This window comes from Sebastes umbrosus, chromosome 8 (assembly GCF_015220745.1).
Source record: "Sebastes umbrosus isolate fSebUmb1 chromosome 8, fSebUmb1.pri, whole genome shotgun sequence".
NCBI lineage: Eukaryota > Metazoa > Chordata > Actinopteri > Perciformes > Sebastidae > Sebastes > Sebastes umbrosus.
In genome coordinates this window covers 20,498,007-20,509,468 of record NC_051276.1, presented here as the reverse complement: position 1 = coordinate 20,509,468, position 11,462 = coordinate 20,498,007, and the positions used below count along the sequence as shown (strand labels likewise).

The 11,462-nt window shown below is 44.0% G+C and overlaps 1 protein-coding gene across 3 annotated transcripts in view; it reads right to left on the bottom strand.

The window, feature by feature from the left end:
* Positions 1-2,395: 2,395 nt before the first annotated feature.
* Positions 2,396-11,462, bottom strand: part of LOC119492345 (probable E3 ubiquitin-protein ligase HECTD4) — a 37,934-nt gene continuing 28,867 nt past the window's right edge. For all 3 annotated transcript variants that reach the window (XM_037776711.1, XM_037776714.1, XM_037776712.1), the window contains exons 61-76: positions 10,045-11,444; positions 9,750-9,957; positions 9,436-9,659; positions 9,101-9,246; positions 8,906-9,009; positions 8,364-8,487; positions 7,903-8,093; positions 7,557-7,703; positions 7,289-7,408; positions 7,036-7,191; positions 6,823-6,926; positions 6,285-6,506; positions 6,020-6,186; positions 5,684-5,879; positions 5,105-5,327; positions 2,396-4,626 (exon numbers count right to left, since the gene is read on the bottom strand). In XM_037776711.1, the coding sequence (XP_037632639.1) occupies positions 4,490-4,626; positions 5,105-5,327; positions 5,684-5,879; positions 6,020-6,186; positions 6,285-6,506; positions 6,823-6,926; positions 7,036-7,191; positions 7,289-7,408; positions 7,557-7,703; positions 7,903-8,093; positions 8,364-8,487; positions 8,906-9,009; positions 9,101-9,246; positions 9,436-9,659; positions 9,750-9,957; positions 10,045-11,444 (3,869 nt within the window). In that variant the 3' untranslated portion in view covers positions 2,396-4,489. The remainder of the gene's footprint in view (positions 4,627-5,104; positions 5,328-5,683; positions 5,880-6,019; positions 6,187-6,284; positions 6,507-6,822; positions 6,927-7,035; positions 7,192-7,288; positions 7,409-7,556; positions 7,704-7,902; positions 8,094-8,363; positions 8,488-8,905; positions 9,010-9,100; positions 9,247-9,435; positions 9,660-9,749; positions 9,958-10,044; positions 11,445-11,462) is intronic.

Below are 11,462 nucleotides of genomic sequence, written 5' to 3'. Positions count from 1 at the left end.
TTATTTCCCTGCCTTGACAGTTTCTTATTCCTGACTGCAGATGGTATGTAAAATACAGATTAAACCAGCGAAAGCACTGTTTTTATACTGAACCTGAATGATAAATAGGCCAGACTGATATCAGCTTATTGCAGATATGCTGTAATGTATACTGTATATCTCGAATTACTATAAATATCAAGTGTTCGATGAGTGTTTCATTCTCCAAATAGATTTAGGAAACACATCCAAAGAAAACCAAAGTACTTCAGTAAATAAAATGTGTCTACTGTAGGTTTACATAATGTATATGTATTGCATTTGTTATGTAAACCTATGAAAGGGATGTTTAAACAGTGCAAATGTAAAGTTATTATAAAGCTTAATTACAATCTCTCCCATACCGTTAAACTATTAATTGTACGACAATTCATTAATAGCTCTGGTCTCAGTAGCTTACTTTCTAATTAAGTTCCTCTCTCCTCAGCGAGTGCTTTGGCAGGCATGACGATGCATACAGAATTACATCCTTGAGCAGCTGTGATCCTCATGAATGAATGAGTAAATCATTAAGTTTTAGATTTGACCTACAACTTTTTTTCTGTTATGATTTTTATTGTTTCTTTCGCAGACATCAAAATAGGCAGTCCCATGTGTTTTACAGATGAATATTCACAACAAAAATATATTAAAAATATGAATTATTGATTAATTTATAATTTATTATTAAATATTTTTTTAAAAGATCAAATATTGAAAGTGATATATCAGCATAACAAAAGTATTTTTTATTTTTTTTAAATAACAGAAAATCCTGTTACTTCTATTAGTAAAGAATACTTTATTTTTATGGTTAGTTTTGTTAAAATTATCATGCAAAAGCTGTTAAAAACAGATATTTAATGTGTTCCATTTAAACAGATTTTTTGTTGTTAAAACACATGACACATTTCAATAAACAGTTAATTATTGTAATTGTTACATTATTTTTCTGTCTTTTTGAAATACAGGGGAAAAAATGTTAAAAAAAAAATTGAGAAAAACTGTAAAAAAAAAATGTTGGTTTTCGTTTACACTGCAGGTATAAATAAACAGAAGGGACAAATAAAATAATTAAAAAAACTATTGTCACCCATCTCATAATCCTATCCCCATCCCACCAGTTGAACCCGGAGCACTGTAGGTTGGTTTTAATTCATGAATACATCAGATTTATTATAGTTTACGTTTTCCTGATCTATGTTATATATGGTGTCCATTTTCCCATTGATTATGCATATCAGACATTCATAAGAAGCAGATACGTTGGGTTGTTCTCCCCCATCCAGCGCCTCAGCATGACCCTCTTAGCTGTAGTGAGAGCAACCTTTAACCACTGGGACTGACCTACAACTTTTAACAAATCCGAAAATGGAATGTCGTCAACAACAAAGACATCCTATAATGAGTAGTTTTAGTACACAACATATTCCAGTCATGTCATGTGGCCTCACAGAAGCTGTTAATGGGTCAGTCGGTGGTCGCATGACCACGGCAGACGTCTCCACACTTTTGAATATGTTGAACTTCCCAGCATTCAATTGGCTGGATTGTTAGGGATGTGGCCCTTTTCCTTGCTCCCCATTGGTGTGAGGATCATTAAAACGGGGGCGGGGGGGGACATTATGTCACAAAGAGGGGGGACAGCTGTGTGTTAAGGACAGGTGATTGGTTGAACCAACGAGTCAACATGCTTGAGACATTCCTAAAATTCCTCAACTTGGTTTTAAAAATAAAACATTTTACGTCAAAATAAGAAGAAAACTCAACCAGTAGAGATGATTTTAGTTGTTGTTATATAATTTTCTGAGAGAACACACTATTCTATGTGACACACCACTGGTACTCCACAGTATAGCTCAGCTGGGGGAGCTATAGACACAATATATATCTCCTGTCAACAGAGTTTACAGCGGAAATATCTGACCAATTAGTTCAGATTATTGCTGATGACACATTGCTTCTATGGTTCCCTTTGAATACAGCATATAATGGAGCTGCCGGGACAGTCTGAGTCAGTGGTTGGAGATCCAGCTAGAACTGGCCTGGTCCAGCACTTGCTGCTCTGAAAAGGTATCTGGTGACATAACCGGAGTCGGTCGCAGGGTCCTTACATAAAAAGGCATGTCCTAAAGGAGAAAAGGCAAGTTTCACACACATCATTCATCATGAACAACACTCATTGTCTACGCACACATGTAACAGGCATGTCCGCTACACCACGTCATCGCTGTTCAGTCAAGTATGCAAATGACCCATTGTGAGGGGATTTTGTAATAGTAAACATGTTTTCGACCAACCACACTGGATGTTTATCCGAGCACAGAAATGTAGTGGGTCGATATGTAAAATACATAAAGCAGGACAGTGAAATTTGTACATGAAGACATTTCTTTATTGTGACACAGAAATCTCAAATGCCATCTGATTCTTTACATCTGTATAATCCATTTTTAGATATGTTACGTTTCTGATGTGCAGAGGTAAGACAGTAAAAGTTAAGTTAATGCAACCATAAATAATTGTAATAAATATCAAGTAAATGTACAGCACACATTTTATCGCAACACCTCTTTGTATGGATATGTCCTTTTTATGACCTTATCTACTGTACCCCCCTCGCAGGAGGAGGAAGTAGAGGAGAGAGCGTCCCTGTTAGCAGCGGTATATCACCCTTCAAAAAAGAACTGAACCAAAAACCAAAAAACTCGCAAGCAATTCAACAATCCGGTATGCGTCGAATATCAATCCTGTCGTGTTTTTCAGTTCTATCCAAGTAAAATGGCGATTTTACTCACACAAGAAAACATGTTTCACCATGAGTAGAAGAAATTGAATCCATCTGAGTACAAGACAAAAAGGTGATAAAATTACTGGTATTTCCAAAATTCATAAAAAATAACAACACAACAAACCGGAAATATCCAACAGACATCGCCTAGTTTGCTCATTTTTAGAATCTTTTTCTTGGAAGAGTAGTGCAAACCAAAAAACAAAAAAAAATTAGAAGGTGAAGTGAATTAGCAATTAATAAAAACTGCCATCAAAACATAACTTCAGTCTATTTACATTTTTTTCCCCCAGATTTACACAGCTAAACATTTGGTTATGGGTAAAATGAACAAAGAAAAATCCTGTTCTTCTGTCAATAAAGAAAAGTATGAAAAGGCAGAACTCAGGATAATCCGCCGCCCCTCCCCCAGTGTGTGTGTGTGTGTGTGTGTGTGTGTAGATTGTGTATGTTGGGGAGCGAGGGGGGGTTTGTTGCACATTCAGTAGCAGTAGCACACAAACAACGTAGGAGAATATCATCTCCTTCCCGTTTTTCACAAAGCAAACACAGGTTTCACAAACCTGAAGTGCAAGCATATCAGAACCAGCAGGCCTCTCTTGTCGTCCAATCTACCTGACCTAACATGCCGCCAAAGCTACTCGGAAAAATCAAAGAGCAATTTCATAAACTAATAGATTAATATGACTTTTTACATGACTTAAATACCCTCTCTTCAGAGACTTGGATAAAATGTATTCAGTTTATATAGGCATAAGTTAGTTTGTCCATTAGCAGTTCATATTTTTTTTATTTTTTTTTTAAACAGGCAGTAAACTACATAATATCCTGTACAGCACTTGTTCACATCTTCTGCCTGCTCATAGCTGACAAAAAAAGGCAGCTTCACACGTTTCCTTTTTTTTTCTGGTAGTAGTCGTACCTCCGTCTCAAACGTCAGATTAATTCTATGGAAATCATGGGTTTTTCTCTTCACACACATCCAGCATCACCCTCTGGAGAGAGGCTCCTACAGCAAAGGCATGTTTCAGCACATCACCCCCACAGAGGGGAGACACAGGGAGGCAGCTAGGTTAAGCATTAGGAGAGTAACACTTTGTTTTGTTGCCTTCACAGCAATGCAAAGTTCTGCAGCTCATAGTGTTTGCTTAGACCATGCTTTCAAGACTAAAACGCTACCGCAGAAAGAGGGTTCAGCAATCATGAATTAGATTTGCAGCTGTAAAGTGCTGATCTGAAGTCATCCTATTTAGTTGTTAAATTCACAGAACTTGACTGAACCTTGTTAAACCCTCTGTTAAAAGGTAGGGGGAAGGGGGAAAAAAGGCAAACAAAAAAACTACTGTCACAGCTGTTTCACTTCAATGCCATCCTCAAACTCAGTGCAACCAGAACAGACACTTGGTAACAGTGTCAAATTATCTTCCCTGAATTCTTCACAAAAATATGCAAACATAAATCATGAAATGTGTTAAATGCGATAAAAAAAAAAAATAGCAGGGATAAACATGCAAAGCGTCAATAGCCACCCCGAAAATAAAATGAAATCAAATGTGTGTTTTTGCTGGAGCAGCAGAGCGTAAAGAACTGTGGTCTGTCTCAGAGGAAGGTCCAGGAGTGTGGGGAGGTCGGAGGGGGGCAGGTATATACGCTTGGGAACGTGGGGTTTGTCAAGTCTTCTTAGCCGCTGAGAGGGTCCTCGCGGTAGTGGATGGCGTATCGCAGCTTCTCCAGCATCACATCCAAAGAGGAGTACTGGGGCAGCTTCACCATGAACATGCAGGTCTCCACGCGGATGTAGCGCGAGTCTGGCTGACCTGGAGAGACCAAAAACAGCAAAATCACCTACTGCTTCTCTTGAACAATGAGTCTTGTTATGTACGTTTACCACTGGAGTTTTGGAGGCCAATGAGTTGCTGTGTAGAAAGTGTTAGAGATAATAAGCTTGTCTAGGTGATAAAAGTGAGTGTTAGCGTATCTTATCTGAAGTAAACCTGAGTAGCCCAGTGATTTTAAATAGTGACTCAGGAAAATAGGACACTTCTGTGAAAGATGTGAAGTTCACACATCAGAAACAGTGTGTCTTCCAACATGGAACAACTTCATGTGTCTATTAATTTACAAACACAAATCAATCTATGGCAAACAACATGTTCAAAGTCTGTCTACGGTTTCAAGACAAGCAGCTCTGATAATCACCATCAGTATTTTCTGCACTAACGACACTAAGCAGAACTCAGAGATAGCAGCCCTTGTGTCCAATCACGGCCCTGGTGAAGCCTTGTTAGCAATTACCTGCAGCGCCATCGGGAGGGGCGATCTTCATGGGGTACGGGGGAACGTGGGCGGTGTCGGGCCCCCCGTCCTTGCAGGGGCAAGTGAACGGTATTCGCTCCTGGTTGCAGGCGAACTTGATGAACTTGCAGAGCTCCTCTTGAGTGAACATCTCCAGGGCGGTCCAGAAGAACTCGATGTGCTGGTCGGTCTCCATCAGACCCACCTGATACATTGTGTGAGCCTACAGAGGGAGAGAGCAGAGCGCACTTTGATTACATTTGATTAATACTAACTAGGGCTGTCAAAGTTTAACGCGATAATAACGCGTTAACGCTAATTTGTTTTAGCGCCACTAATTTCTTTAACGCATTAATGCAACTGCCGATTTTTAATTAGTCTCTAAAAAAAATTCCTATGGGTCTTTCGGAGGTTGTAGCAGGCTGAGCTTTAGAGCTAGAGTGAAGATACTGGCATCATATGAAACTAGAAAAAAAAACAAAGAAATCCATTGGTACCAACCAAACAATGTTTCCACTTGCTTCGTAACGTATTATAAAGAGATTTCAACAGGCACTTTCACACCAATATATGCATTACCTTGAGGAACTCCAGGTTGATGTAAGGCAGGCCGCAGGTGCGCAGCTCCATCTCTAGCGGGCTGAGCATGGTGAGCAGCTGCAGGGGAATGATTGTGGCGAGCCCTGCACGTACCGCCGTCATACACTCCACGTTCTGCAGCTCCCTCAGACGAAGGCTCCGCACCGCCCGCGCATACATGTCCTTATTCTCCCAGCTTAACAAGCACACAATATATATAAAAAGATGAAGACATGAAGAGCTGGGTCTTCTAGATAACTGCAGTTTGAAAAGAGTTGATAATGACAAGAAAACCCACACTGCATGACGTCAATCATGTGAGTAAGTTTCCTTTACCTGACAGTGAGGCCGCGACCTCCCTGACAAAGCTCCACCTCCTCCCCCGTCATGGTGACGTAGGTGAAGTTGCAGCAAGGCCGGCTGGGGGAGTCGGGGCTTTCTCCCGAATGGTACTGGGAGGAGATCTCAGCACACAGAGCTTCCAGCTCCGTCTCATCGCTCGCCTGCGGGGTCAGAGAACAGACATCACGTTAAGGTCACTAGAACCACGGTATTAGCAGGGAAAGACATGAGGTATACCACGCCACGACTGGTCCCTTACATTTTCAAACTTCATCACATAGTTGTAGGTGAGCACATCAGCTTCCTGCAGGTCCTGCTCTGGGTTGAGGGACTCGCCCACCAGACCCTTCCAGAAGGAGCCCAGTAGGTCCAAAGGAAGTGGAACATCTGCGCGGATGGCTATGCCGAGAAGCTGACCAAAGAAGTGCAACAACTGTTCCTCTGCATAGCTGATAGGGCACGGCGTCAGGATGTACTTCCCCTGAGGACAGCAAAAAACAACAATGATTCATATTACACATCGTCTGTGATTAACTTTGATAGGATTCTGAGAAAGACTGTAGTCTTGGGACTGTTTTCAACAGAACAATCTGTAGTTTTGTTACAGCACTCCAACATGTCCTCACAGTTTACTATCAAACTCAAAACATTTCATAGTTAGGATTCAAAACTGTGAGGAAACATTGAGATTTCAGGCAGCGTCGGACCAATCCCGACTAGGACGTACAGTCCATGGCTTGTTGGAAAGAACAAAAACAGGACATACTCAAAACACGTCAGATAGTGAAACATTTTACCTTGTTACGGTTGGCTGCAGCACTGGGGCAGGGGAGCAGCAGAGACAGAGCAGAACTCTGTAACTCCTTACACACCTGCCAAAGGAAATGTCTGAAGGAGCCACCTGGAGAGACAGATTCATCAACAGTTAGGTCTGGAAAAAAAAAAGAAATCTTGACAAGTAAAAGGTTGCAGGATAGTACAGAAAAAGATGTCAAAGGAGAAATTCTAACTTGTGCCATGAACTTCCTCTCCAGTGAAGCGGATGTTAAAGGCATAGGTCGGATCTCCTCCGCTGGCCAGTTTCACACAAAGCTGGGACGACGGCACGCAAGATAGCTGGCGTGCTGCCTGGCAGAAATATGTGTTCTCTGATGATCTGATCTCACCTGAAGGAAAAAGAGGAACAGAAAGAATGTGTGCAAAAGATCCAGTGCAATTGATATGAAATGGGAAACAATATAAACAAGTGAAAGGAATGCATACCTCCCACAATCTCTAGAGGGTCCAGTGTAATCTCTGGGGCGGCGTGGTCAGCTGTCCGCTGTACTGTGGCATTTAGAACTCTGTTCATTACAGTGACCTTAGTGTCGTAGAAGATTAGACCTGTAACAAATGGAGATAGCCGTGTAAATGATACGATCTGTACAGACACTTGTGTTTTAACAAGGCAGGCTTCCTATATAGGTAAACACTTATACAGTCACACAAACTTGACCCATTATGTCCACTTGACCTGCTAGATTCTGCTCACCTTTGGCCTCACATAACAGCGCTGCAATGCTGTTCTGGTAGGTAAGTGTCTGTCTCAGCTCCACTAGCGGCAGGAAGAAACTCTCCAGAGTGTTGTTGAGGGACTGCAGCAGAGCAAAGCGCAAGCGCAGGCTCTCCACAGGCACATCTGAAGACACACGCGAAAAAAAGGTAAACAACTAAGCAAGTGTGGCTTACAGTATGTCGCATGGATGCATGTAACACTATAGATGACAGTGTATGCACTGGGTTCAAACAACAATATTAATGGAAGAGGAGGAAGAGGAAAAACAACAACAACCATCTTGTTTACTACACAGACGGTAACAAACAAGTGGTTTACTTACTGAGCAGGCAGGCCACACGAGGATCAGCAGTATCACCGGAGTCCAGGTAGGCTTCGTGGGGGTGTAGTCTGGCTGGTGTGATAGCCAGGTGACGGCAGAGCCTGTTGATGTACTGGACCAACGCCACATCCATTTCCAAGCTCCACTTCCTGCAGGCCTTCTGGGCGTGACGAGTGTCTATACAGGTGCACCTGGTACAGAGGACAGCTGCTGTTAAATACAGACCTCTCATAATGTTTAGTCACTTATTTTAATACGATGACAGTCAGCAATTTATCAAATTCAATGCTTGGAAAATCTGCTATAAATCAGAAGTGACCCGTTTTGTTTTCTTTGAAGAGGACACATTTTGTCACAACACAACAACATGTTCCCTTCCTGAACAGCTCGTGTATGTGACAGTGTTTGAGTTACAGCGGGCTAAGTGCTCGTTATTGGGGTATGACATTCCCCAGTCTCACCTTTCAAAGTGGAGGTCATAACCACAAGCCAGAATCGCCCTCCAGACGCTACGTATGTCCTGCTTGGCACGATCAACAGCAAATTTATGGAAGCCTTCCAGTGTCAGGTACTTCTCCTCCGGGACTAAAGAAGACAAAGTGTTATGTGAGGCAGCTTAGTTTCAGGGTAGTGAAGCATCACAGAAATGCCCATCGCATGTTACCAGAGGGAAAAGTTCAAATTGCTAATTTTGTCTGACCAACAGCATACCAACATACATTTAATTTCCACTTTTAAAAAACAAAGACAAAAGTAGAAAATCTTCTCTTTTCCTTCGGTGGATTGATGAGTTGATCGACTAATTGTTTCATTATGAAACCCAACTTTAAGCAAAGAAAGGGGAGTAGAGCAAAGTCACTTCTGCACACATCTAACGGTATGATTTGTAAAAATGTATCTGATTTAACAAACATTTTGCAAACACTAAGTTAACCCCACTGTCTTCCATCAATGAACGTATTCAGGGATGTGTGTAGTCAAAGTGTGTGTTAACACTGCCAACCTTCAGCTTTCTTCGCAGGAGATTTTTCCACATCTTTCTCATCAGGTCTGGATTTCTCAGGAGATTTGGGCTTCAGGACTGTCTTTTTCTCACTCAGAGCAGTCCTGGCAGAAGCAGGAGACCGGCAAGTTTAATTCAATTACCGTGTCAAAGTGTAAATGTACCTAAACGTGCGCTTGAACACAAATTACTCACCTGACACTGTTGAGCACAGACTTTTCCTTGGTGGGAGGCTTGGTGATGGGCCTCTTGGTGCTCACTACCTTGCCTTGGTGCTGTTCTTTTCCTGCTTTGCTGTATTTGTTCTTATTGGGCTTGGGAGTGCCATACTTTCTTAGAATCTGATACAAACAAATAATTTTGACACACATGAATGTACATACAGTATAAGGTGTTGATAATTTACTTGTGGTGGTTGACCCCAGAGGGAGGCAGGGGAGAGTTTCAACATGTAACACTTTGACTGCGAAACAGGATCACTGGACGATTCAGCAAAACAGTGAATGACGTTAACTTGCACCGATATATACCTGTGTAAGCTGATCCTCGAGTACTTTCTTTGGAGGCCTAACGTTGGTGAAGAAAGTATGCAGTAGGTTGCCAGGGGTCTGAGCGTTGATCTGCTCCTTGCTGAGGTAAATGTCAGACACTTTAACTGGTTTGGCCGGCGTGAGGCTGAGCATCTGCTCCGAGTGCACGCAGCTCTTAAAAACATCCGTGAGGACATCTCGTGCTCCAGGTACAAGCTTGTCACCTTGAAACGTGGAGATAGATCGTATAAGATTTGGCAGAACTTATGTCACTGTGTAAATGCAGAAAATAAAACATGTAATAAAACACTAACCTCTGACCGACTTATCCTGGAAGTAATCTTCAAGTGCGGAGCTTCCCTGTGTGTCAAACAGGCTTTGGTTAACACTGGAGGCTGTGAGGATCTCCTCATTGGTCAACTCCATTAGTTCCTCTTCACCTTCAAGACTGGACAAGCCAATCAGGTCGCTGCTGTTGAAAAGACTGGCTCGGATTTTTTCCACTTTGGCCCGAGAACGAACCTATGATTAACGACAGAAAGACAAGCGTATTTCAACAACACAAAATCAAACAACTTAGATCTATTATGGTGCTCTCAGCCAACCCACCTCAATGACAGCATAACCCTTGATGGGCCTGGCCATGACTGCATTGCTCTCCAGTGAGGTGACCGTGTGCATAGAGCCCCCATCTGACACAGACGGTGTTTCTGCACTGTCCAGTGGCTCACCCAAACTGCCCAGACTCCCCAGGCTTCCTGTACTACACAGGGAGGTATCTAGACTCTCCTGACTAGAAACAGTTTGGGGGTCTCCGGGGCCCTGCTGTGGGTATGTAACGGCCATAGCTGCAGCAGCAGGGGTGGGAGGTGGAACAGCTGACAGCTCCTGATCGACAGAAAGTTCGCTGGCAGTGCGGGACACTCCCTGAGAGGAGCTGCAGATCGAAGTCTGGCTGGTAGAAGCTGAAGCGCTCACGCTCATAGCCGGTGTCACGCTACTGGAGCTGTCAGGACTCTCAGGACCGCCGTTGTTGGGGAAGGGGCGCTCAGGTTCATGGCCCGCTTTGCCATCCTGAGGGCTAGTAACCCCAGCTCCGGTTTTGGGCTTTTTGGGCTCTTCTTCCTGCAGAGGGATGAAGACTTCATCTTTGAAGAGCCCTCCATGTGCGTTGCAAGCCCTGCGAATGGCATTTCGAACCACGGCCTCCTCCAGGTGCGTGGGGATACCTGAGAGCACCAGCAGGCGGCTGTGGGCAGTGGGGCCCACCAGGGCCTGGCAGGCATCTGTCACTGCATCGCTGGTCACACTTAAACCCTGCGGGTCCTTATTAGCAAGATGTCGTAGTATCATCAGGAGTGTGAGGCAGCGGTGGAACCACAGCATGTCCTCAGGTTTACTACCCGCCATGTTCAGCAGGGCACTGTCACTCTCTGACAACCGCGTGCCTCCACTTCCCCGTTTCCCAGAGACCGCTGCTGCCACCGCAGCCGCTGCTCTCTCGCGCTTCATCTTCACCTTCTTACGTTTGGATAGCAGACTGGGGCTCTGTGGCGTCTGGCCTGGGGACGACGACGAAGATGAAGAAGAGTCACTTAGGTTAGGGGCGCTGGTGGAGGACAGGGCTCCCACTGAAGAGCCGCCGACATTGAGGGGAAGTGTCACCTCTGCCACAGCCAGACACACCTCCATCAGAGCGTGGAAGTAGGTGGAGAAGCGGCTCTGCTCCGCCCCGAGAGCCAACGCAACGCCTCCAGATGAAGAGCCCCCTGCTCCAGCCCCTCCAGCAGTCCATCCCTGAGTCTCCCGGTCGTAGAGCTTTCGTAGTTCCGTCTGCAGGGCCATGAGGACTGCGAGGCAGGGGTTGAGCAGCAGAGCGATGGAGCTGGAGAGACCAGCGGGGCTCTTGCGCTGCTCCAAGTGGTGGATCTTCCGCAAAAGCTCAGCCAGCAAGTGAAAGGTGAGTTCTTTTATGGAGGGAGCTAGATCAGTGGTCCAAAGCAACCCACCTAAAACAATAAGAGCAA